General features: G+C 31.2%; 4 protein-coding genes and 1 long non-coding RNA gene across 14 annotated transcripts; 3 read left to right on the forward strand and 2 right to left on the reverse strand.

Annotated features, from left to right (window-relative positions):
- Positions 1-207: 207 nt before the first annotated feature.
- Tab2 (TAK1-associated binding protein 2) lies at positions 208-10,461 on the forward strand. 7 transcript variants are annotated; one of them, XM_015316718.2, is made up of 10 exons: positions 215-1,173; positions 5,271-5,409; positions 6,049-6,562; positions 7,304-7,687; positions 7,768-7,980; positions 8,486-8,637; positions 8,712-8,805; positions 9,118-9,384; positions 10,157-10,213; positions 10,308-10,461. In XM_015316718.2, the coding sequence occupies exons 2-10, from the start codon at positions 5,302-5,304 to the stop codon at positions 10,331-10,333; spliced, it is 1,815 nt and encodes a 604-aa protein (XP_015172204.1). In that variant the 5' UTR covers positions 215-1,173; positions 5,271-5,301; the 3' UTR covers positions 10,334-10,461. The 7 variants fall into 7 exon arrangements, with proteins under 7 accessions (XP_015172203.1, XP_015172204.1, XP_089034311.1 ...); XM_015316717.2 differs by lacking the exons at positions 10,157-10,213; positions 10,308-10,461 and having other exon boundaries at positions 208-1,173; positions 9,118-9,934; XM_089178185.1 differs by lacking the exons at positions 215-1,173; positions 10,157-10,213; positions 10,308-10,461 and adding an exon at positions 1,285-1,592 and having other exon boundaries at positions 9,118-9,934.
- An 801-nt stretch (positions 10,462-11,262) lies between these two features.
- On the reverse strand, positions 11,263-12,774 carry LOC107064267 (pre-mRNA-splicing factor Syf2). The gene is given in 4 exon segments (XM_015316712.2): positions 11,263-11,789; positions 11,876-12,093; positions 12,095-12,310; positions 12,434-12,774. Coding segments are annotated over 4 exon segments (717 nt in total). The 5' UTR covers positions 12,551-12,774; the 3' UTR covers positions 11,263-11,623.
- Positions 12,775-14,471: 1,697 nt separating this feature from the next.
- Positions 14,472-18,848, forward strand: LOC107064266 (uncharacterized). The gene is given in 3 exon segments (XM_015316710.2): positions 14,472-14,609; positions 15,787-15,939; positions 15,941-18,848. Coding segments are annotated over 3 exon segments (1,221 nt in total). The 5' UTR covers positions 14,472-14,486; the 3' UTR covers positions 16,886-18,848.
- LOC107064268 (uncharacterized) lies at positions 16,946-20,787 on the reverse strand. 4 transcript variants are annotated; one of them, XR_016178478.1, is made up of 4 exons: positions 20,630-20,787; positions 20,123-20,300; positions 17,614-20,039; positions 16,946-17,064 (listed from the first exon to the last, which is right to left on the reverse strand). It is a non-coding gene; the product is annotated as an uncharacterized LOC107064268 (long non-coding RNA). The 4 variants fall into 4 exon arrangements; XR_016178477.1 differs by lacking the exon at positions 16,946-17,064 and having other exon boundaries at positions 17,273-18,162; positions 18,457-20,039; XR_016178476.1 differs by lacking the exon at positions 16,946-17,064 and having other exon boundaries at positions 17,273-17,817; positions 17,970-20,039.
- A 32-nt stretch (positions 20,788-20,819) lies between these two features.
- LOC107064265 (uncharacterized) lies at positions 20,820-27,165 on the forward strand. Its single transcript, XM_015316708.2, has 6 exons — positions 20,820-20,975; positions 21,257-21,529; positions 21,613-21,712; positions 21,810-25,384; positions 25,685-25,846; positions 25,908-27,165. Exons 1-6 carry the CDS (start codon positions 20,937-20,939, stop codon positions 26,130-26,132), a joined length of 4,374 nt encoding a protein of 1,457 aa, XP_015172194.1. The 5' UTR covers positions 20,820-20,936; the 3' UTR covers positions 26,133-27,165.

A 27,165-nucleotide genomic window follows, 5' to 3' on the forward strand; every position in this document is an offset into this window, starting at 1 on the left:
GCCATTTCTCCGGTAAAAAACATTATCCCGCCATCTTCCTTCAAAAAAATAAAGTATATATTCACGTTCCTACCGATGAGTTTGTAATCGACAAAAGTTTGAAAATAACTACGAGAGATGGCACTAAGAATGCAAGAGCAAAGAACTTGCTTCGTCTCTTTTAGACCTTAGCGATGCAGATGCAAACGAATAGAAAAAGGGCATAGCGAATTAGTCCGAAAGTTTGAAAGGTATTACAAGGCATCTTCCAATTTATTTTAAAATAGATATACGATTTCCCCTTCCTCGTGGTTCCTTTCGAGGGAGGAGCCGCACTGACGAGACGTTCGTCTCTTCCCATTCATAAATAGTGAGAGAGGCAATTGTCGATCCGGCACGACGACTACGCAAGTCACCCGAGCGCACTGCATAGAGAAGGAAAGAAATAGAAAAAAAAGAGAAAGAAGAGTTAGTATGCGCGATCGGGTTACTGGCGGGTGGGAGCGCGCGCGCACATTTTCTGGTTTGCCGGTTACTCGCTAGAATCGCGCGGTAGACGGTCGCTAGGTGGGGGGCAGTAGACAGCTGATCGCTGCTTTCGACGGACGGTCGTTTTTGCGTCGCTTCGCTCCGCTTTTGCGACAACGAGAGGGAGAAAGAGATAACGCACGCGCGCGCGCTTCCGGTGTTGTGTTTCTCTCTCTCTCTCTCTCTCTCTCTCTCTCTCTCTCTCTCTCTTTCTCTTCCTCTCTTTTTTTCTGTTTCTATCTTATAATCAAAAAAAAGTTTTAAAAATTCTTAAAAGAGAGAAAATTAAAAGCTGAGAGAGGACGATATCATAAATAAAAAAAAAGTGCAAATATCATACGAGAAAAACAAGTGAACAACGCTAGGGCGCATTCTCTTTTCCCCAAGGAAGGTAAAGAGAGAGAGAGAGAGAGAAAGAGAGAAAGAAAAAGATAGAAACAGAATAAAGAAAGAAAGAAACGAGTGCCCTGACGAGTAGGCGCGCGCGCGCGCGCCTTCGGATAAGTGACACCGCGCTGCGCGTTATTATATACTACTGTGAACATTGCAATCGCGTTCGACGTTTCACAAAGATTCTTCTGCTTGTAAACGATTGATATTCCTACTTTTTTGATCGCCTTTATTTAACTTCAACGACGTCTTTACTTCTCCAATGGCCGCCGTCCGGTAAGTTTCTTTTATAATTGAATTTATTCCGTTAAGTTCGTTCGTTCGTTCGTTCATTAATTAATTCGATAATTCGTTAATTAGATAAATTCTTCTCCTACTTCTGTAAACTCAAAAAATGAGCAATGTGGCGTATAACTGAGTACACGCGCACGCATCTGATCTGCGTTAGTGAGAGTGAGAGGGGGCGAGAGAGTTATTTCTAAAAGCGGCCTCGCCACTCCGTTCGGTCTCGCTTCTTTGCTTCTTCGCTTCTTCAACTCTCCAAGGAACCAACGCGTAGTATACTTTACTTGATACTTCGTTTCTCTTTCGACTCGTCGCGCTATCTCGCGTGACTCTTCGTCGGTGACGTGCCACTGCCGAGTGAGTAGAATAAGCTGAGTGAGTGAGAAGAGAAGAAGGGAGCGAGCGAGTGGGTGAGTGATTGAATAAATTAGAAAGAAAGAAAGAGAGGGAGAGAGAGAGAGAGAGATAGATAGATAGAAAAAAGGTGGGGATAAGGAAGCACTCTTTGACTTTTATTTGTCGTCGTTTTGCGCCCTCTCAGCGCGCGCGCGCGCCCACAAAAATATACTCGCGCGCCTCTGTGTGGAATGCGTTTGAACGTTCCCTACAACGATGCAACACGTCGCGTATCTTCCAATTTTTCTCAACCTTCTACTTCTAACATAAAATATCCGCTTTTGTTTTTCTTTCGGATAAATCTATTACTTTATTTGTCGAGATGTCTATGCTTCAAGAAAATTTTCGTAAGAATAACATCGAAATGAATTTTCTTAATGAATGAAGCCATTACAAACGTCAAATATTTTTAAATTCAAAACAATTTTGAATAAACATTTTTTCAAAGAATTTCGTAGAGTCAATTATTACGAGGACATCACTGCCATTTTTATTGTATTATGATTCATTAATAAGTACAAATAGACGTTAATAATTATAGTATATGTATAACGTATTATTATATTACATCTAATGATGGTTTGACAGTTTGATATTGATCATTTACAAAGTGTCCACGTGGATCGAGTAGCACGCTACTTTCAGTGGATAACTGCTTGTTTTCATAGCGAAATAGCTCGTTGTGGTGGTGGGGAGTGAGTGCACGCGGAGGGAGAAATCATCTTGATTACGTAATACTCTCGACACAAACGACATCCGTGATAAACGTCCACATGAAAGTTCAAAACGTATCATTTCAATTTGTCGGCACGTTGTTAAATATTACACGTGAATAAATACATGCATTTCTATTTTATCGAAGTAGTTGCTGTCGATGTAAACGTTGTTCTACGTGCAATAAGAGGAGAATAAACATTTACGTTTCTGTTACTAAAAAAGAAAATAATACAAATAAATTTATACATTCGTAAGTTTGTTTTTAGTGCAAACTCGGACATACGTATATCGTAGTTCTGCTTAACGTTATGAACCTTAATCAATTATCACTCTTAGTTATCTTATTTTCTTTCGATGCTTTGCAAAATGTACCACCCTCAGCCCCCTCTAATTATACGTAAATTCGTTGAAAGAAAAAGTCTAAAAATTGAACTTTGATTTGTATGAAAGAAAAACTTTCTATGTAATAAAAATAGACACATTTTTTGTAGTTCTTATTCCTTGCGAAATTTTGAATGCAATGAAATTCCAACAACAAACGTATTTATTATTAGACTAACCCCTCGCGTCCCGATTTTTATTCGTCGAAATTTATTTAAAAAAAAATAATAGATTTAATAGTTTTCTTCGTTTTTTTGTGCCTCTGACGAAGAGGGTATGAGAAAAATGTATGAAAATACTCGTGGAAGTCCCTTTTCTTCGTGTTTCTGGTCATAGACGAAAACAGCCGCTGTGTGTCTCCTCATGACACAAATATCTTCTCGCCAAGCTGGAATTCCGCTTTTCCTTTTTCGCCGGCTCGGTGAAATGCGTTTTCGTTTTTCCCCCCTTTCTTTCCTCCTCCATCCCATACCGCCCTGCCCAACCCAGTCCCTCAGCTCACTCAACTTCTCTTAAAGCTTTGCCTCCAACCGAGAAAAGACGCGTTGATTTCTTTAGAATGTTGCATCGAATCTTTGCTTTTTTTTTCTGTTGAAGGATATAAGGGCAAAAAAATAATGTCAAAAGGAACATAAAGTGTTACAAAATAAACTATTTCATTTTTGTAAGTTTATATTATTTCTTTATCAGCAATATAGAACCAACATATAATATTGAACTAATTACATTTGAGATTATGATTATTTTCTGTGATTTTTGTTAAATATATGTAAAAATAAATAATAAATAGCAAGAGCGTAATACCAATACGAAGGTAATTGTTAGATCTTAAATGATAATTCCTTTCTTTGCTCTTTTTCCTTTGAGATAAATCAAGAGGAAAATCGTTGCATATTTCATAATAAAAATTTAATAAACGTTTTTCCTCGTATTAACTTAGAAATCATTTCTATGTAAGAATAAGTCGTATATTTTGGTCGATAAATATATTATATCGCGTTTGTGGCGATATTTGGCATATCCCCCGTTCATTTTGTCCACGACATCGCTATAGGTAGTTTCTACGCCAGTGAAAAACTAGCTTTGGCACGCACACCGTCGTTCGGTTGGCTTCGCGTGAGCGAAGCGATAGCTGCTTCAAAAACGAATTCGAACTTACCACCTTCGCTTCGAATGTCTGCCCACACAAATTTATTTGTATTTCGGTCATTTACGTATAGACACTCTTCGAAAGTCGCGAGAAAGCTCCTACAAGTATCTCTTGTCTATCTTACCGAGTTATCTCTTAACGCCCTGCAAGAGCTTATTGTATTAATAATTAGCAACCAAAAACTTTCAATTAATTGCTATAAAACTTTAACGAGAATTTCCTGCGACTCATTGTATTTTCAAATTTGAACAGAAAATTATATTGAAAAAGGGCATCTGTGTGTATTTCCGAGAGTCACCGTGAATACTATCTCAGGATTAATTATTCTTGTTTATTCGTTGTGAAAAAAAGAAAAGAGAAGAAGAGAAAGAGAGAACGAAAAAAATCATCAATAAAAAGTTCATCTTCATTCTCTTGTGTGACGGTGCGAAGTATGAGGTAAAAAATAACAAATATTTTTCTCTTATCTACATATACGTACGAGCAGAAGCAGATATTAATTATGGAAGCTCAGATATGTAAGTATTCAAAAAATTGATCCGGTGTCTCTCGGAGGGACAAAGTTTCTGATCGTTTTGTTTATATCAATGATTCTCGATCGTACGGTTGAAGTCGACAACGAAAATCTTTGTTTGAACAAATCATTTGCATATAATAATATAACATAATCTAGTCCTTACAAAATAGGACGATTTAAAGAAGGGCTGAAAGCAAGAGAGATTAGCGGGAACGCGCATGCGCGGAAGCGTGCGTGGGCGAGCAAACGCGCGTGCAACGCCACGACAGTGCCGGCTAATTATGTGGCACACCTACGTAGTGTAAGCACGCGCGCGCTTTGGAACACAGGTGTCCACCGATACCTTACGCGTTGCCAATTCCACGATCTACTTTATTTAGAAAATCTACAACAACGTACAATTTTTCTACGACCAAACGTCATTTTTATATTTCCAACAAAATAATCATTACGTTTTCAAGCTTGAACATTATTTCTCACGAAATCGTCGAATGAATTTTTGAAAAACTTTCATCCCATTAAAAAATATTATCTATTCGATAAAATATAAATACGTGCGAGAATTAAGATTCTCGGAATAATTTCTTTGCAACTTGGCCAAAAACAGGTACGACAGATATCAATATTTAACGGTAATTTGTATAGTCAACAGATGTATTTAAATATTTTCATTGCGAAATAATCTACCGGCTAATATTAACTTTACAAAATATGGACGTTTAAAGACGCTTTAAATGTCTTGTTAACTAATATTTTGTTAATAGAGAACTGAACGCAAAATCTTTTTTCCGAAATCTTGGACCGTTCGATTTGTGACATAAATGTATTTATGAGTTCAATTTAATAGTAACTCTGATCATTAAAGTTTTGATCTGAACAAGAGAGTAGAATTGAGATTTGGATAACAAGAGATCCTGGCACCTATAGGTAATTCCTACCAGGAGGATGGGGGCCCACGATGGGGGAGTGCCACTGCTCTAACATCGCTATCATGCAGCTGTTCCACGAGCTGAAGCAGCAGTTCCCCGCGCTCCCTGATTACGTCGTTTCCCAGTGCATCGCACAGGTACAGCTACCCTTTATCCAAACCTTTTCAAAAATCTTAAGCATGAGTCAATTTCTAACAGTTCTCTTTTTGTTTCAATTCTAATAACGTTAACCGTCCTGATAATTCTAATTTTGATCAATCAAAACCGAATGAAATCATTCAAAATCATGTTTTTTCTTTTTAATTTTTTCTTTAATATCAGATATATTATTTAACCTAATGTTACTATAATATTTGTGCATTTTTGTAAATTTTTATTTGGAACAAATGATTATCTATCTAACCAAATAATTTATTGTCACAATATACGTATTATATATATATATATATATATATATATATATTTTTTTTTTTTTTTTTGATTGATATAAACAAATCATAACAAATTCCAAATGCATTCAATATCAAATATATAAACGTCCCTCCCATCATCATTTCATTTCTCAAACATTATCATACTCACTTGCACGAGCGTGGAAAATTTGTGTGGGCTCTAGATGTTGCTTCCTATAATCTTACGATTTAATAATGAAAAATATATTAGCGGTTGATAATAAGATAAATAAGATAGGGCACTCGTTCTCGATTTTGACGAAGAAAGAATCGTACGAGAACAGAGGAAAAAAGCCGGCTGATCCAGATGCGTGTGCGTTGCAGAACAGCCACGACAGGGAGATATGCGCAAGAAGTCTACGAGCAACCCAAGAATCGCGTCCGTCACCGGGCGCTTTTCCGCCGCCCCCACCTGCTGCTGCTGTTGCTGCTCAACATCACCACCAATCGCACCACCAATCGCATCATCAACAGCAGCAACAGCACCAGCAACATTATCATCAACAACAGCAACAACGTTGCTGCGTTATGAATCATCAATCAACACAACGCATTACATCGAACAGCAATGGTTCACGACCTTCTAGGCCAGCCTCATTGGATATCGGCGTAGCACGACGTTTTCCTATTGGCTGTTCACGTGCCGCCGCGGCATCGTCATCCGTAACTTCAATCGAACCACCTGCACCCTCTTCCGCACCAGCGGCTTGCAAAGCACGCGGTTTTTTTGACGACGTCCCGTCCGCAAACACCAATGGCAACAACTGCGTAAGCAACAATGTTGCTCCTGGATTCGAACTCAACGTTAATGTCGCCTGCAGTCCTGCGGGCAACCGCGGTACGATGTGACTACTATTAGATATTTGCTATATCTATTTGTATACTTAGATATACACGTATTTTTCGTTCTTTTTTCTAATTTGATCAATATCCTTCCGTTTTTCTCAGGCCTTAACAGCAACAGTATAACAATCAAGATCGTTGAATCTTATTTTTGAACGCACGCGCGTGTGCGATATGCCAAAACTGTTTTATCAACGATGACAACTAACACGATCGTAACAATCGATTACATGAGATGTAGAATTCTAATTGTCGACTTCTTCTGAATATCGATCGAGAATGATACCTATTATACTACTTAACATGTCATCCCATTCCTAAAAGAAAGAAAGCAGGCAAAGAGATACACATAATTAATAACAATTGTGAATAATAAATAAGGAATTAAAGTTTGCACTTGGTTCAAAAGTTGATTATCGGTTTTCCGTTTGCCCACACTTTCCACGCAAACATTTCTCTTTTCATCTTGTATTCATCCTTTCTTGCTCTTTTTTAATATTTTGTGATTAAATTTATCTTTTTTTTTATTTCTTTTTTATTATCTTTTTCCATTAAAAATTATCTCAGCTATTTTTCTTTATCTCGCTTTCTGTATTCTTTACCACTGTGTCATGGTAACTATGAAGTATTGGTTTCGTTTCCTTAGTCCCTTTTTTGATAAACCTTAGCCATGTTGTTTATTGACGTTAAATAAAAACATAATGTATTTAATTTTTGTAATCTATACAATCCGCAGACTTCCGAACGGTGCCGACAATCGGTACGTGTAAACGAAGCGACCTCGTTGTCGAACCTCGACCTCATTACGCGGAACCTCAGTTGGCTATAGGAAAAAACACTGGACAATTTGACCATGCACGTAGTTACACATCAGTTAGCTTGACACTGAGGCCACCGTCGTCGGATCCACAACCACCGATCGACATCAGATCGCAAGGTTCGAGTTTGACATATTCGACCTCGTCTTTAGACCCACGAGGATTTCAAAGCCGCTTGCAGATTAGCATCGGGCCAGGAAGCGTTGGCAGCGTAGCGGCTGCAAGAATTAGACCACCGATGGGTCCTGCCAGACCCAATAGCCTGCTTCCCCCCGCTCAAATTAGTCCACAGAGACCTCCAGGTTCATTCAAATTTTTTTTTTAGTTATGTTGATTAAGCAACAATCGTTCAAACAATAATAAATGCATATCTTGTTTGTAGGACTTCCTGCTGGGCCTCCAAGTCAATTACCAAGACCGACGACAACAATGAGTGCCCCAACCACACCTTCGGTTCCAACAATAACGAATATTATTTCATCTAATAGTCTCCCCGCGACTCCGTCTGAACCAACGGCAATCTCTCCTCCCTCTAGTCCCGTTAAAGAAAAACCGTTAATCGACCAGGATCAAAATCGTTCGCCTTTAAACCAAGGTAATGAATTTACGTATTTATGAATCTATTTATGCACATGTTACCTCTATTTACATATTTACATACTTCAAGTAACATCAATCTATAACGATTATCGTTCCTTATCGGTTCTCTTTTCGAAGTCTCTTCTTATGTTAGATCAACGTCTACGTATATTTACCTGTGAGTTAGTCGGTCGCACGTACTACGCCCACATGAAACAGTGAGAACGATATTTACGCATTCCTAACCCCACGCTCCGGCTATACATAGCCACGCCACGGCTATTCTACGTGGACCACCTGATCTGCTTTTCCTTCTTACGATCGTCGCAATGTACTTTCGCATGTTTCCTGAACGTTGCACTCCACTTCTACGCTCCTTTTTTAGCCTTTCCTGCAATCCAAATGTTGTATCTTTCTGACGAAAAAATTCAATTTTTAGAGACAATTTCCATTTGAGTGAAGTTTAACTTTCAAAAATTTTGCATTCAAATAATTAAGTTGATGATTGTTTATATCTTTAGTGGCAGAACATCAAAGAAAACTGGTCGCCGAGCAGTTAGCGAGGAAGGAAAGGCTCGCCAAGGAATTAAGAGCCGAAAAGGGACGACTTGAAGCAATGAAGAAAGAACTGCAGTCTCTAGCGAGACCCCCAGATTCTTCGATATCGCCACAGGTAAGTTAAAAGAATAAAGAATGAATTTGAAATATTATCGTTACGAAATCCATTATTTTTATTATTTCATGCAGGAACTGAAAATAAAATTAAGAAGCGAAATTTACCAATTGCAAATCGAATGCGACAGACTTGCAGATGAAGTGGATCAATGGTCAGACCCACGTGGTAATTTGTTTAATTATTTTGTCGAATTTATGCAGATTATTATAAAAATATTTGCTACTAATTGTATACATATACAAGATGTCTCGAAATGTTCTCACACAAAACTGCTAGTATATTTTACGAGTTAAAATAAGGGGAAAACATCATATTAAATTAGTATAAAAAATGATTTATAAAAAAGTTATAGTAGAAATAAAATATGCTAGTATCGTTATTACAGAAAAATATTAAAACACCATACATGTATTATATTTACATATATATAATGATGCATTAGTTCGCAACTAATTCTTTCCCCCATTATGTTTAAAGTACCTTTAGGTGAAACAAATGAAGAATTTTATCAGGGCATTTATACTGGTCAACCTTTTCTACCATTCTCTCATCTGGCACCACCGCCATTGCCGAGTCAGCCACCAGCCTGGCAACCCTCTGCGAGAGCTGCTGATGTCAATGATAGAGAAGAAGATAGGGATGGACCTTCGTGGGTCTGCAGGATGTGTACCTTCGATAATCATCCACTTATGAATAAGTGCGAGCAGTGTGATATGCCAAGACTTTTGGATCACGGCAATGCAGGTAGGATACATGGATCGCTGCTTGAACAAGCCAGTACATCATCATCAAATCGTTTTCCTAATCTACTATCTCAGTTGCCTGATTGAATAAACCAACAATCCTAACGGCATGTTGTTTTTGTTACAATGAGTTTTGAGTGATTTATCGATTAACTGATATCAGAAATTTATCAAACCATTTTCACTAAGCTTCTAGAATATATTTGTCAACTAATTGTTTCTCTAAGAAAAATAGATTTCTTCTATCAAATAAAATATACTACAGACAAGAATGAAGCTTTGAACATGAAATGAAAGAAATAATATTTTCATTATTTTATCGTAAAAAAATTAAAATCTTTTTGATAAGTTAACTCAGGTTGTCTGGTTAAGAGATTGAAATAATGTAATTATATTTGTTGAAGTACTCTTTATCTTTGTTAAACTCGAATAGTTCATAATTTATCTATTATTGTACATAATTTCAGTGAATTTGTTGTTGTATTTATAGTTATTAAAATAATAAGTACGTATGTCTAATCAATGAATACAGTACAATGAATGAAATATAGTATCTTTGTTTTTATTTTAATTCTGTTGTCCTGTTGTCTGTGTGTTTATATTTTTTGCTTGCATGTCAATGTATTAATCAATTTTGATTGAATATACTGGTAAGTAGAAACAAATATAAATTAATCCTTTTTATTTCAAATTTATAAAATAATATATGATCAGTTTTCTATTTTAAATTAAAAAGTTAAAAGATATAGCTTACATTTATTTTAAATTTATAGGTGAGACACAAGATATTCATATACGCGTTACACATCACCACAATTTTTCACCAAGACGTAAGTATTCCTTAAAATTTAATGATAATATTTTAACTAACATATATTGAATATTATTTCTCTTTTATTCAGCATGTTTTTTTCTTACTTATAGGTACAGTGCACAGTTGGGTTGTATGACGTGATGTTAACTAGAGACTTAAAGAAGTGTAAATATAATTTCGAATTATTTAATTTAAATAAAAGAAATGTAGGGATATATAAGCTGTAAACACATAGAGATGCATAAATGTAATAATTTAATTTAATTTAGTTTAATTTATCTTAATTTTCTATTCTTAATTAGTGCAAACAATGAAATTAAAATTTATCATTTCATTGTAACTATTTTCTCCTATATGGATCCTTTTCTCAATCATTTTTATTTTTTACCAAATATATTCTCAAATTTTTAATACAAATATGTAGAGAAATAAATAAAAAGGTAAGCAGTAATACATATATTATTATATTTATAATACATGCAATATTTTTGTATTCAAACAACATATAAAGTAATCTATTTAAGGCCATCTAAATATCTTAAGCTTATTGTGATGTAAAAAATATTTTTTATTTATATAAGAATTATTATCTTTAACAATTCTAATCATTCAACGCTCGTCTCACGTATTTAGCTTTTTATCCAATTTGGTTTTTACTTTGTTCGACACGTAATTCATTTTTCTATATCGCTTATTTATATATTGCACTCTACTTTTATTTTTATTAATTATATCAGCTATTTCGCCATACTTTTTTACATTTTTAAAATGATTAATAACTAACTTGCGTTCTATTATAGTTGTTTGCTTCATTTTTGTACTATTCTTATTTTAATGGGTATTAAACTAATTCTAATACAAAAAGAAAGATTGAAATAACAGTAAAAAAAAAAGGATGAACTACTTTTAGACATAAAAAATCCCTGGTATTGGCCCTCGTATTTTTACAGTTATGCCAACATGCACTATGTTAAGGTACGACCGTTTACTGTGCATTATTTTTCATATTTGTTTAAATTACTTGTTAGAAATACAGCTTTTAAGTAAAATTTACTAAATATGTAATTAAGGTATACTAATATATTTATTTTTAAATTTTTTTCACACTAAATACACTATATCAAATTTTCAATTAATTGAAATATTTCTATGATAAATAACTTCAACTTTACATAATTGTTTGTGAATGATACAATGTATTTATAGAACTCTACAAAATAATACACTCATAAAGAAAATCACATAATTGTTAAAATTTCTATACAAATTTATACTAAAACATTATAAAAGTAAATTAATTTTGTCTGCTGATCATTAACAACCGGTTCGCACGAACCATAAGATTTACGTCAAACAATTCAATCAATAGAATTAATAGAAAAGCATATATTTTTATATCGATAATATCATTAACAGAAAAAAGAAATTAAATAGCTGTTCCACGTTCCAAATTAAATTTGGTTTCTCGTGTGTATTCGCCATAATATCTTTCTAATTTTTCATTAAATTTAGCATTACGTTCATTAATATAGTCAATATCTGCGTCATCGTTGTGCATTCTTCTTCGACTATATTTCTCACGTTTTGCAATCCTATAAAAATAACAATAAACATAATTTATTAATGTACATTAAATAACAACAATTAGATTTTATTAAAAAAATGAAAATGCTCTTACTGTTTTTCCAAATTATCGACCATCCTATCAATTGCTTCTTTCTTATCTTCGTGAAGTCCATGTAAAATTGTATTTTTATCACCATAGAATGCTGGCCCTAATTTTTCTTTGAGTTCTTCATACGTCTCCATATTAGGTTTTATATTTTTAACCAACCTATTATACTGACGTACAACTGCTTGTTCATAATCAGAAAATCCTGGATCTGGATTTTTCTTATTTTGCTTTTTTCGCTATTCGCTCAGCTTCTCTTGCATCTATGTTGAGTAATTTAATTCTTTCGTAATCTTCTCCTTTCTCTTCTGCAGCTTTCCTGGCAGCTTCATCTTGTAATATCCATTCCGCTTGTCTTTTTCTAGATTCCCAATTAGCTGGAAGCTTATTTCTTTTATCTTCTTCAATAACTTCTTTGTGATTTTCTTGTCTAGCTTTATTCTAAAAGATTAACAGTTAATGTAATAAAACAATAAGAAAAATAAAAATTTTCTGATGCCCTGATATTTGATTTTTTCACTAAGCATTAAAAGTTTATAGTAGTTTGAGGTTATGTATATTTACCCTTTTTAGACGAAGGTCCGCCAGACGTTTCCTCCATCTCATTTGCGCGTCACTCGAATTATGTGTGTTTGATTTTTTATTTGTTGTTTGTTCTTTAGATCCTCCGCTTGTATCCATTGTACAAAAGAATTTTGTAATCAATAAATAAGCAGATATTAATTGAAATCAACTTGCAAATAATTATTCACGGGCTACTTATTGGTACTATACAAAAACGATAACGTCATCACGTTACTTCGATATATATCGATTGTATTAGATATCGAGAATCGATATGTTCAAGGTATCTTCACAATAACATTTCGCATCTAGTTAGATTTTTTATTTTATAAGTAGTCATTTTCATTGCTACTTCCTTAACAGAAAAATAAATAATGTTAATCTTTTATTTATAAAATACACTGACGTCTGGAAAATGGACATTTATTTCATTGTAGATTTTGAGGTCTCCAAAACGTTAAGAACTGATTCTGAAGGATGTCGTGCAATATATTATTAGATTATTTAATTATATCACTCGTTTAATTATTATCCATTAACATAATATATCAACCTGATTAAACGTTATATGGTAATGCAAATTTCAAAATAAAATATTCTTTTTCAAGCTTTCGCACACATAAGTGTTCAATTGAACTAAATTAAATAATATTTGTCGGACGCATCTAATTTCTTTTTATTTGTATATCAAGGGTTAAAAATTATACTGATTGTTTTTCATATTTTAAATGAAAAAATCGGCTGTTAAAACTATTAACATGATATATGCAACATTAAGAAGGGACGCTCTAATTAATGGAACCTGCAAAATATTAGTTTACAGACCACGGAACCAAACATATCATTTTACAACATGACATTCCGCCACGTGTTGCTCTAGGCACGCAGTACACTGTTTAAGTTTTGAAATGAGAAGTTCTCCCTTATGCGACTTATTTCCCGGACTTATGGTCCTTTAAACTATCATCTTTTTAAGACCTTACAACATTATTTGTCGAGGGACTACTGTAGGTTTGTTAAACAGGTTCGAAAATACATAGAAGATTTTATAGCTAACAAATTGCCACCATCATTCTATGGGGATGGCATTTATCAACTACCCAGTAGGTGGTAAAAAATTATAAAAAGTAAAGGTTAATATTTCAAAATATAATTTTGTACCTAGTCTTTGTAATAAAATTTCCAAATTAAAAAAAGGCACTAAATTAATTGTTTCAAATTTACAAAATGGTTATATTTTATAAAACTGATAGAGTAGAGAGAGAAAGAAAGATAAATAGAGCCAATCATCATTTTATTTAACCTCCTGTTCAGATTCATTTTTTTTCCATTTCATACTTCAGTTTTTCTATTTTCAATCAACTCCTTAGTCTCCTATTCTTTTTCTTCTAGCTCCCTCATTCGCCACTGCTCTTTTCTTCCCCCCCCCCCCCACTAAATTTATATGTAAATATATATATTTAATAAAAAAAGTTTAATGTATATTTTACATTCTAATTTATATTATTTTGATTTAAAAAATAAATACATAAAAATAAATAAATGTTTAATCATCGTTTGAATTTGTGCGATTTGATTATTAATAAAAAAAAGAGAAAGTGAATAAATACATCTACGAGAAAGAACCTATTATTTTAGGTGTATCCCTTCTTTTTGGTTAACTTGTGCGCATGCGCGATCTTCTATAAAATATAATAAAGTGGTCATTTTATTAGAATATTTCTACGGTTGAAGACATAGGATAACATTAAGAACATTGTCTCTGGAGACGTAGTAGGGTAGTAGTAAATACCGTAAAGCTTAACGTGCTGTTGATAGTAGCTATTATTGGGTAGCAGGGTAGAGCGCGCATTCAGAAAATAAAGTCGAGGAAGACCGAAGGAAAACGTAGATAGACGAATACAACCGAGCGAAACCGAATTGTGCACGAAATCTTAGCGCGAGGGAGCGACCAACAACTAACTACGGGTTTGCAACGTCCGTGAGTGAGAGAGTTGACGAAGATCGTTCCTACTCGTGTTCTTTCGTCGCGGCATACAATTGATCGGGTTTTATGGATACTCTCGAGGAGAGCCACGCGTGTCGCATATGCGGAAACGACTCTGATGACACCACAAATATCTTCGACGAGAAGAGAGATTATGCTAAAAAAATTGATGCTCTTTTACCGATCATGGTATGCACTGATTTTTGTTCGCAATCGATATTGTTATTCTTATTCGTATACATAATTTGTACAAACTTTCTATTCTTTGGCGAGCAGAATACATGTCTTTTATTATTGTCATTCTTTGATGATAGAACCCTATCTTCCGTATTCTTCTCTTCTTATTTTTTCTTCCCTTTGTCGTCTTTGTTTTTTCTTTTCATTATTTTTGTTCTTTCTCTTTCTATTCTTCTCCTTGCTTCTCGTCTTACTTTCATATTTCAACTAGGCTGCTTGATTTACTATGCAACTTTATAATTAGTGTATCTTTATGCGATCGTAGTACGATGGAAATCCGATCGAGGGTGAAATAACTGCTCAATATATTCAATCGATTCTTACAATTTTCAAACTATTTGTAAATTCTGCATATATTCAAGTCAGAAAATAAATGAGTTGGAGGCTTAAAGGGTAGACTGTCGTAAAGTTAGGTTAACATAATACGAAATTGTAAAAATGTGTTTGGTAACACTAAGAAGCGATTTTGATCTATGAAACATTGCATAATTTTTATACAATCATTTTGACTTTTATATTAATTTTCTTTTCATTTTTTGTTTAATTTCTTTCCCAAAGAGATTCAAAATGATTAGACCATCGTGTTTTTTCACTTGTTTATTTTCTTTTCTAGAAGTTATAATAGATTAGTTTTAGGGATATATGTATGCAAGAATGAATATGAATAAATATATTTTTTTTCTTATTTTTACATTTTTCATTGAATATACATGGGTGGGTTGAAAAGTTTTGAGTCTAACATAAAACCAATTTTTTTTCGATTAAACTCATTTTTGTTTATAAAAAAAAATTAAATTTTTTTAGGGGTGAAGTTTAAAGCTTTTCAATTCACTTTCGCATTATCGAAGAATATTTAACACGTTGAGTACTACGTCAGTCCCTAAGGACTAACAGTGAACTTTCCGTTTAGGCGGCCTCAGTCCTTGAAGACTGATAGTAAATTTTTCGTTTAGTCGCCTGAACGGAAAGTATACTAAAATCGGCACCGCACTCAACGTGTTAAACGAAATTTGGGAGAAATCAGTGGACAAGTTTTCGTAATATTATGCAAATAGAGTGTACATGCTTTTAAAAATAAATGATTAAATTTAAAAATCAATCGTTTAAAGTCGTATTTTATAATTTTCAGGTACACAAGTTAGATTTTTTGTCAAAAGTGATCTGTAACACATGTAGTTGTAAACTCGATGAATTTTACGACTTTTATTTGAAAAGTTTGAGAACCGACAAACTTTCGAAAAGCCAATTGTCTTGGATGAATAAAAGGGAAAAAAAAAGAAGTGAGGAATGATAGACCTATGGTTAGAATACATAATGTAAATATCAAGATTGAACCAGTGGAATATGAAGGGTACGGTCTAAATCCGGTAATTAGGAATTTCGAATATGTGAACTCCATGAAATCCGACACGTTTTCCATGGGTGATAGATCGAGGACATGCAGGATTCCCGATAGGATAGCATATCAAACGCGTAGTCAACACTCTTGTAATAAACAAAATCATAAAAAACGATTTATATCTAATGAATATAATCAATATTCTTCATGCGAGGAATATGCAAATAGCAGTATTACAGATGTTAACAACTTGAGCGATAACTTATCTGAAAATTCAAGAGTCAATTTTTGTTCTAATGATAAAAATAACTTTTTTCAAGAAAATAATAAAATAATGGATCAAGATCAACATAAGAAAAGTATAATACTAAGAAAGCGACGTTTAGGAGAACTATCAGGGAATCCTTTAAACTACGCTTTACGACCTAGAAAGGTTTTTGTTAATTATGTAGAAACAAGACAGAAATTACCAAGTTTTTTAAAAATAAATAATTGTGCGAAATCAAATGATAATGTTCATAGGACAGTGTCCTTGGCTGATCAAAAAATAAATATTATTTCTGCCACTGTTAAAATCGAGAAAGAGGAAAAGCAGGAACAGGTAGTGACGGAACATTTCGAGAGACGTGCATTAAGACCACGCAAAGTACCGATTAATTATAGCGATAATAAAAGAAAAACATATGATGTTTTGAAATTTCCATTATCGAACGATATTAATATTATTACTGCTAAAAAACCAAAGTTAGTAAGCCTCACGGATAAGTGGACAAGATTATCGAATAACAAGAGCACAGAAAGAATTAAATCGCCGAGCAAAAAGATGAAATTCGATGTAAAGAAAGAAATGCATGATGATCTTGAAAATCATTATGTTATGAAATCGTAGCTCTTTGTTTACAAAGCATCTATTACATTGGAAACAATATTATTTCAGGTATCACATCAATTAATTCAATAAATTCAGGAACATTTGTACGTAAATGTGTTCTTCGACAAAATTATTTGTAATGTTTAGATTAATTGGAGAGTTGTTTTAATACATTGTGCTATGCCTCACCGAGATACCTGGATATTTGTAAGATTCAAATTGTTACTTTGAAAATATCTTATTAGTAATTTTTTCTTAGATTCCTTAACTATTTTATTAGATTATTAGTTTATATTTAACAAAAAAAAATAATGCTTTAGATAAATTGAATTATTATTTTTAGATGGAATATTATTTTTTTGAAGTATTATGTTTATAGGTAATCTTTAGAAAAACATCATGAAAGACATTAATTCTTTGGTTTTATGATAAATTATGATACAAATTTGAACATTTTCAGCATTGTTATTTGCATAATATTGATTGTATATATATTATATATCAATTGTTATCTCTGATAAATTTATCATAGATCTTTTTGGAATGGAATACTAATGCCTTCAGTACATTAGCTCCCGTGTTAGAAGTTACCGTATTTTTCATTACTCATATGTCATATACATACTTTCTGAATTTGACGATGTACGCTTGCGTTTACATTAATTTTTTTATTATTAACTATCCAAAAGTTTGTATAGACTGTGATTAATATTAACATATTGTAATAAGAAAAGAGATATATTTACCAATAAGTTAAGATAAATGCATAAAGCCAAAGCAATGGTAAAGTTGATTTTAAAGATAGTACCTTTATATTATTTTTTCTGATATAAAAATCGTATCTTAAATCGTGAAAAATAATATATACCGTATGTACATGTACAGTGGATCATATAAGTTTTCGTATCATTCATTTTTAATAATTTATTAGACTCTGACTCGAAATAAGGCTGAAATAAATAAAAAGTTGTTCGAGTATAACTTCAAAAGTAATACCTTAAACATTCATGTCACAAAATTATATATCTTCAAAAATTAATCAACACAAAAATGATCTTTAAACACAAATAGAACAAAAGTTATGTCAACAAAGGTTACTTACAGATAATTATATTTCTTTTTAATTGCATTAATTTCCTATTTTGTTAAGGATTTGTAGACCTTTGCCTTTTAACTCTTTTAGCTGTGTACTTAAGATCATTGCCTTGTTAGGATATAAATCCTGACTCCAAGTTTAATTTTTGAGCACTATTTTGCATATTTTCTTTTAAAATTCTTGTCTAAATAAAAATTGTCTAAAAAAAATTGGATTATAATATAATTAATAAATTACAAGAGTTGTCTACTCCAGATGCATACATTTTCAAACAAAAACACTTATGTACAACTTTATGCGTCCACTACTATGCTTAAAAGTTGGATACAAATGTTTAATTTGCATTTAAGTATTAGGTTTCAATCATTATAACCTACTTTTCTAATGGTTATTTGAACAGTTTTAAGCATAATCTCGATACCATAATCTATTTCATTCATATAAGCCAATTTTTGAACACTCATCTTTAGTTCAGTTCTTAAAATTTACTTACGTAAAATTTCCAATTTTGATAGATGACCACTACCTCGTCAGTAATCAAAAGTCCTTGTTTTCCAGTATTTTTTAATAATATATTTTACAGTAGAGTGTGATTTTTTTATTGTACTAGAAATTTATCACAGTGACTGTGAAGATAAGAATAGGTACTTTCATTTTTAAAGTTAAATTAACATTTAATAGGTTCCAGTTATGCTTCTTTTGCTTGTGAACTTGATATTGACACAGTATTGCCTATGTTTACAGTATTCAATATAATAATTACTGTAGCATTTATACATTATTTCCTGTATTTATGTTTTTTTACAGAAACTTATTTATGACCTCAATTTTTCAATCTCAGTATTTAACGTACATTTAAGAGATAGCTGTTAATTAGCTTAACAGTTTTCCATATATATCTTTAATAAATAGAGATGAAAACGGATATTAAAATTCATAGCATTTATTAATTATTATTTTGAAATATTGGAATATAAATCTTTTAGATTGTATAGAAGCTTATTTATCCCACTGTATATTTACATATTTTTATAAGTCAAAGGTACAAATTATTTACTACTTGTTTATTTGTGCAATATGCAGATGCGATACAAATGCAATCAAATACGCTTAAGATTTTTAAATAGAAATTCACAGATAGCCTTTTTAATAGAAGAATATATTCTATATTATATATATATATATAAGGATGAATTGAGAAGTTTGGAGCTAAAGAAAAGAAAAAATCTTTATTTTTTTAAATAAAAAAGTTTCCTATATTAGATTAAAAATGTAGATTACAAGCAATATATATGTAGGTGGTAAATAAGAAGAGTTTGATATTTGAAAGGGTTATAATACTCGCTGAAACGAGTAAAAAATATCTAATTAAAATAGATTCTAAAATCAATTCTTTCAAATAAATTGTTATTATTTATGAGCGTCTATAATATTGTAAATTAGCCTCTTGGCAACATCAAATATCTTTGATTCTTATATATTAGGTAGTTAAGTATGAAACGTCCAATTACTTTCAGTTCGAAATCGGGCATTTCATATTTAATGATATAAGTAGTAGTTTCTGTATATTTTGTTTATAATCATCTTATCTTGACAACCTTAAACTAATGTATTTCTAATCAAATTTCTCGGTGTACATTCAATAGGTTACCAAGAGAATCTTTACAATATTGAATGCTCATAAATAATAAAAGTTTATATACATCGAAAAGTTTGATTTATAAAACCCATGTTAATTAGACATTTTTTATTTGCTTAGTGAGTATTATAAATCTTTCAAATATCTAATCTTTTTTTTATTACCTTGTACATATATATATATATTATTTTATGATAAAAACAAAAATAATTCAATAAAGAATACAAAAAATAAAAATCTTTATAAAAAATGACTTAGTGTGTGTATTATTACACATATATTTGATTTTGTACTTTTATCTAATTGTTAATTATTTACAATACGAGATTATAGTATTTTAAAATGTTTGTAATGTAAATTATCTACAATAGAGATTAAAAAAATATAAAAATTCCTACAAATCTTCACAATTATTTCATTAAGTATTAAGTATAAGCCTGAAAATAATTATTTGTTAAATTTTTCTAATACATTGACAATTGACCAAAAAATGTGAAAAATTATTTTGTTTTTTCTTTACCTGTGAAAATATCAACGTGCTTTACAAAATTCCTCTTCTATATAATTATTCTTAAAATTCCATTTCTCGTTCTTTGATTTGTTATCTTTTAATCCTTTAGGATTACATTTGAAAATTAAATTAATTCCATATAATGTTGGAATAACAAGCACTATCTAACGGTTCATTTTTGACAATACTGTAAAAATTATATTTTAGTTTAAAATAATGTGATATGAAATAACTAATAAATTCATTTTTTTTTAAATTTTGACTTACATAGACCATTTCTATAATTATAGGTACATTTGATTAATGATTAATTATAAATTAAAAAAATATTTAGTCGTTTATTCTACTATTCAATAAATAATATTATGTCCTTATTATATACATAAGGGTTGGTTGAAAAGTTTTGAGCCTTAACAAAAAATCATTTTTTTTTTTAAATAAAAGTGAACTATTGTTCTATGTTAGACTCAAAACTTTTGAACTTAAAATTTTTATGTATAGTGTGTATATACATACGTATTTATGTAAATATAAAATTTTGCTTTTTTTTATAATCAGATAGAATCCAATTTTGGATTATTAAAGGAAAATCTCTTTGTTTTTTCTGTTGCACACACTTGTGATTAGAGTTAAATAAGTTTTTTTTTTGTAAAAGATAATAGAAAAGATAATAAAGATGAATTTGGAAAAGTTTGAGCAGATGTCGCTGTAATGTTGCGCACGATTATAAATATCAAACAAACAAAGTGACGCAGGTGTTAATTCATTGAAAAACATGATCATTTATTGTATTATTATTTAATTTATATTGTACAAATCTGTGATGTTTTCACAATCTAAAAAATCTCCGGCTGAGGAGGATGTAAGTTATATTTTTTCTCAAGTATTTTAAAACTAACCTTACAATTTTGTTAATGACTATATTTATTATTTAAAGTTTTATTTATTTTTTAAAGTTATATTTTTCTTATTATAATCTATTCATTAATTAGAATATTATAGAAGTTACTTTAACATTTTTGTTACGAACTTGGGGATTATTTATGTTTTAAGTAAATCATTGATATAGATTATTTCGATATTTTTAGGATGCTTGCTTTAAAATGATTATCTTTTTTGTTTTCTAAATTTATTTTTCTCTAGTTTAGCGAAGATGATTCTTTGGGATCTTCTATAAGTTTAAGCGTAGGTGAAAACTCTATACACATAAAAGAAAAATCTAAATTAGTAAAGGAACCTGAACCTCCACCTGATAATGAAGTAAATCCTGAAGAAAAATGGTGGTTAAAAAGACCAGAAACTCGTCTTGAGGTAACCAATACTAAAGCTATAGAAATAACGAAGAAAACACTTACACCTTCACCTGACATTAGCTCTTCTATGAAAGAATTTCTCGAGAAAGAAAAAATGTGCAAAGTGAGTAACATTATGTGTAATATTTGTTTTGAATTTTATTCAAATATATGTAAGATTTTTTAATACGTTGTTTGTATGTATAGATTATGCATAAAAGCGAAGGAGAAATTAAAGATAAAGATGATACATTATGTGATATACTTGCTTCTGCGGCTTTTGATAAATATCAATCAGATTTTGAAAGTACGTATTGTAATAACTTTTAGTTTGTACATAATTTTGTTACATGTTTCAAGATTTTATTTGAAACTTTTCTTATTTATTTATTTTTTGAATGCAGATGCAACCGATGAAGACATTGGTAGCATTTTAGAAGAAATGAGCAGGATTGCTGGGACTTTAAGTCCAAATTCTGCACCGGATAATCCAAAATCTGGAAGTTCAAGTAAACATCATACGGAGGAAGAAAAATCTGTAGAAGAATTGTTAGAAGAGGCTGAAAAACTTGTTCTTAAGAATACTAGTAATTTGTCCAAGAGCATATCGAGGTCTGAAACTTTAGTTCCTGACAATGATCAAGATAATCAGGATGATCTAAATAGGGTTAGACAATTAGAGGAAGATATTTTTCAGTTAATACAAGAAGAAGTACATAAGGAATCAGAGAAGATTAAGAAAAGTCCGAAATATGAAAAAAGAAGGGATACTAGTCCTGGAGTCGAAGTTATTTATGAGAATCTCAATGCTTTGCGACCTCCTAAAACATTAGAATTTCAAAAAAAGAAATTTGAGGAACAAAAAGTAGAAATATCTAGTAGTTCAGATTTAGATGATCCAATTGAAAGACATTCAAGATCAGAAGAATTAAAAAGTATTAAAAAAATGAGTGAAAGCAAAGATAGTTTACAGAAAGAAATAACAGATGTTGATAAAGATTTTTTTGAAAACCTTCTTAAAAAGTCGAAAGAAAAGCTGGAAGGAGGCATGTCGGGTAGTTCTAGCTTTGGTCAAGAAGATTTTTCACATTTTTTAAAGTTGTTGCAAGGTCAAAGTGATAAAAAAGAACAAGAATTAAAAGAAACTATGCCGATATATGATCTTTTTTTAAAATCAACTAAAGGAGATAGTATTTCTACTGTAGAGGGAAAGCCAGCTATTGATAAAAGCCCAGAATTTCCAGAAAAAGAAATTTCTGAAATACTGGAAAAGGAACTACCTCATACTCATACTACAGGGGCAGAGCATAAAACTGGTGAAGTAGAGTCTAATATAAGAGAATCCAAAGAAGTACAACATTTAAGTGATAAGAAAGTAATAGATACTTCTTATTCTACTAAACGAACACATAGTCAGTTTGTATTACATAAGACAGATCCGATTTCTCCCAAAGTTACTGACACAAACGATGACAATAAAAAAGTTGTCAATTCCAAAAATGAATTATATACTGTGGGACTTACTCCGAGATTAGAATTGTTCGCAGATGCTATTCCTAAACTTATCGCTGAAAAATCTAATGAAAATATACAAAAAGAGAATAGAGTAATGGTTGAAAGCGATAAGAAATTTATTATAAAGGAAATTACCACAAAGGCTAAAACTAGTATAGTCAATTCGGATAAGACTTCTCGAGTTAATAACAAAGATTCTTATCTACGTGATTGGCGAAAACGTGTATTGGATTTGCCTAAAAATGGTCGTATTGGTAGTGCGATAGATAATAAAAATCAAAAGAGAGATATTAGATTCTGTAAATCTAAAAGTTATGATCAAATCTGTAAACCGCAATTGAAAAACTCTCAAGAAAATCTAAAAATTCCAAAATCTGCTGATGCTACAAGGAAAGCAAATCCATTAGTATTAAAGAAATCTCCTATATTGAAGCCAAAAATACAATCTAAGCCTGTTCCTAAGATTTTACCTAGAAGTAAAACTCTTTCACATTCAAAGGCTGATATTGAGAAAGCTGGTTCCACATTAAGTTTACCATGTAAATCTTTTCAATTTAAGTCTTCTGAAAGTCCTATGGCTGGTGGTGATACAAAGCAAAATGTAATGAAACAAAATTGGGAAGTATTATGTCGTGAAGAAAAACATAAAAATCTGTTATTAAAGCAACAATTAGAATCTGAAGTAAGGTTATATAAAAGTCAAATAGATAATATGCGTTTGTCTTTCGAGGAAGAGTTATTTGCATTAAGGAAAGAGAATATAGTTTTGAAAGCAAAAGTAGATGAGTTATCTTTAAATGAAAAACATGTAAATGTTCATTCAAAATCAGATGCTAAGATTATCGTTTTGGAAAAAGAAATAGAAAAGTTAGAAAATGTAATTCGTACTTATGAATCTGAAAATAAAAAGTTGCTACAAGATACAAAACGTATGCAAGAAGAAATCAAAATGTTGCAGTTAAAGCAAAAATCTACAACATTAGAAACGAATGAAATGCAACGTTTAATAGATCGTGTTAAAGATTTAGAGGAAGAAGCATTAAAATTAAATTTAGAAATTTCTGAACTTAAAGAGAAAAATGCTGATTGTACATTGAAGAATGATGATTTAATACAACAAAATGGGTTACTTAATGATGAATTGGAAATGTTCAAAGAACAACTTAGAACAAAGAATGACTTCATTACAGATAGATTACAGGCAACGATTAAAGTAGAGGTTGACTTAAAAAAACAGGTGGAAGAACTGAATATTAAATTAAGTTCTAAAACTGATCAATTACGTACAACAAAATTAGAATTTGAAAAACTTCAACAAAGAGTTTTGCCCTTAGAGAAGGAACTTTTAGAATTTAGGGTTAAGGAAGGTAACTTACAAGAAAAATTACAGACTACTAAAAGTCATATTGAACGTGAGAAGCAACTTACACAAAAATTGAAAGATCAAGTAATACTTGATAATAAAAAAATTATGGATCTAACAAGGCAAGTACGTGAAATGGAACGTATTCTTAAAAGAAAAAATCCAGATTCTGTATCTGCTTTAATATTAACTGCTAACGCGGAACAAGACAAAATTGGTACTGAAAAAGTAAAACTTCTTGAAGAAAGAATAGCTGTTCTTGAGAAAGAAATAGAAACCAAAGAAGATATTTCACAGCAAAAATTACTTCATTTACAGCAACAGTTTTCCGATATGAAAGAAAAATATATTTCTCAGATAACAGAATTAGAAGGCAAATTATTAGAAGCAACTACTACAAATCAAAAGGTATATATTGATATGTTTACACAAACAACTGGTAAAAGCATTGAAAATAAAGGGGTGGAAACATGTAAGAAAGATGAAAAATCTTTATTAATTGATAAAGAGGATAAAAAAGATCAAAGAATTATAAAGGTTGGCCCAAAATCTCAAAATCCGAAAGAAGATGCTCATCTTATTGCTACAATACGTGGACTCAAATTGGAACTTTCAAATAAAGATAGGGCAGTTTCTAAACTTACAAAAGAATATCAGGAATTACAAAAGACTAATAGACGATTACAGAAAGAACGTGAGAAACTTTTAAATGATCGTAGAACTTTTAAAAGTGCAGATCTTGAAAAGACTAATGCAAAATTGCTTGGTTCACGATCTACGGAAGGTAATGATCAGAATTCAAACATATATCAAAATGGACACGTAACAGACCAGGGCTCACGATTAGCAGCATCTAATCATAAATTATATGATCCAATGAATTATACAGAAACTACTGATAATACCTCGATTAAAAAATTATTGAGCGATAATGAAATTCTAAAGGAAGAATTAAACAAAATGAATAAGGACTTCATGGCGCTGAAAAATAAAAGACTTCACGATCTGAATATTTTACAGGAAGAGCATGAACGAGAAATGGCTACTCTTGTGAAGGAATACAGTGTTAAATTTGGAGATTCTAAAGTGGTAAAATTACAGGTTTGTGGGTTTACATATAGCATTATTTTTTGTTTATAATCACCATTCCATAATGTTTATATTTTATATCTTTTATATACAATTTACACATCAGATTAATTTATTAAAATATATATATATATATATATATATATATATATATATATATATATATATATAGTATAGGCTTATATTAATATTTGTAGCTACTTTTGCACAATAGTTTTTTAATTATTTTTTTTAAATTATCAATTCTGTAAGCGTATTAATATTTTAAGATAAATTATTTCAATATTAACTATATTATTTTAATATTTTTAGGGTCAGGTTAATTCACAAGTTGCTGTAATTAGTCATTTGAAGGAACAGATTGATAAATTAAGGGATTATAAGGAGCAAGTGGTTGTGTTAAAGGCTGAACGAGAACATTTAGAGAATAAAGTGAAAACGCTAAATGAGAAAGTCAAATATCTTTCTACGCCGGTATGTAAATAGCCGATGTGGGTGATCTTTCTCATTTCGGTTGATACTCTGTTTGTTATAGGAAACTGAGCAGTTACAATTACTACAGGACAAAATAACAATTCTTCAACAAAGGCACGAAAGTCGCGAAATGACATTACAGTCTTTGGTACGTAATTTGCTTAGAAATCGTACACAGTGTAAGGATTGTAAAAATGAAAAAGGTAAAAATCGGCAGCTTTGTTACTTTCGTCAAGAACTTGATCACATTCTTGCAATGTTACAAGAAATTTCCAATTCTCATTAATGGTGACACGTATTTAAATGTGTCTTTTTGAAGTGCCCATAAGACTGTTGTTAATCATGTAATTGTATCATCACATAATTTCATATGTGGTGGTTGTTTCGTTTGTTGAACTATATGATTCGTTTCGTTTGAATCACGTCGAGTAAAAGCCATGGCCAAAGTTTAACGTCCATGATATAATTATTATTAGATTAGCTTTAGCTAGTGTATTTTTCTTCTCTTGCTATTGCATTGTTTGATGTTAAGACTATTACAGAAGTTTTATTGCTGCGAATATAAATATCGAAAAACTTCTTATAAAAATAGATGAGATCTTTCATCACTGCCAAAGATACGACTATTACTTAAATAGTAGCTATTACATAGCTAGCAACGAAATGGTATACGTTATTAAATCTCTTTGTCTTCTTTCTTATGCCTGCTTGCCATTATACGTATATTATATATATATATGCAACGAGTCAGCCAAAATATCTAAGTTAAAAGTTTTTAATTTTGATAAATGTATAATTTATTTTTAATAAGAAAATCAATGATATTAATTTATTATTTTTTAGCTCTATATAAATTAGCATTAAATGTTCCAACTTTTAGGACTTAAAATTTATAGGCATATGTGTATATAAAATATTCATTGCCGTTATTTTGTTAACTGTGACTCGACGAAGTGATTAATTATATTACTACATAGAGATTTACTCACACGTTTATCTTCCAGAGTTAGGTAGAATCTAGTTTTTTATAATGTCCTTTCTTGAAGATTTGTAAATAGTTGTGATCTTGTTCGGAATTATATTTATCCGAGTTTTATTAAAATACTCGGTTTTTCAGAATCAACGAATTTATATTTGCGAATATATCATTCATACATACCACGGTGTAACTTATTCATTGCTAAAGATTCTACTCATTTAGTCTAAATGATCTCGCCAAAGTAGTTGTATTTATATAGCACACATACATATACACAATCGCACAATTTAATGCATTCCGGCCTCGATAGTGTAATGAAGAATTCAACAGAGATGTATAT

Source organism: Polistes dominula, unplaced genomic scaffold (genome assembly GCF_049000335.1).
Source record: "Polistes dominula isolate Pdom_NZ unplaced genomic scaffold, Pdom_raw_medaka contig_77, whole genome shotgun sequence".
Taxonomy (NCBI): Eukaryota; Metazoa; Arthropoda; class Insecta; order Hymenoptera; family Vespidae; genus Polistes; species Polistes dominula.

Bases quoted from the DNA above. Each gene is read 5' to 3' on its own strand.
- Tab2 (XM_015316717.2), top strand. From the start codon at position 5,302: ATGGGGGAGTGCCACTGCTCTAACATCGCTATCATGCAGCTGTTCCAC. The intron at 5,410-6,048 runs GTACAGCTACCC...TGTGCGTTGCAG, and splicing joins TTTCCCAGTGCATCGCACAG to AACAGCCACGACAGGGAGAT. The intron at 7,688-7,767 runs GTTCATTCAAAT...TCTTGTTTGTAG, and splicing joins TAGTCCACAGAGACCTCCAG to GACTTCCTGCTGGGCCTCCA.
- LOC107064265 (XM_015316708.2), top strand. From the start codon at position 20,937: ATGTTTTCACAATCTAAAAAATCTCCGGCTGAGGAGGAT. The intron at 21,530-21,612 runs GTGAGTAACATT...TTGTATGTATAG, and splicing joins AGAAAGAAAAAATGTGCAAA to ATTATGCATAAAAGCGAAGG. The intron at 25,385-25,684 runs GTTTGTGGGTTT...TAATATTTTTAG, and splicing joins CTAAAGTGGTAAAATTACAG to GGTCAGGTTAATTCACAAGT.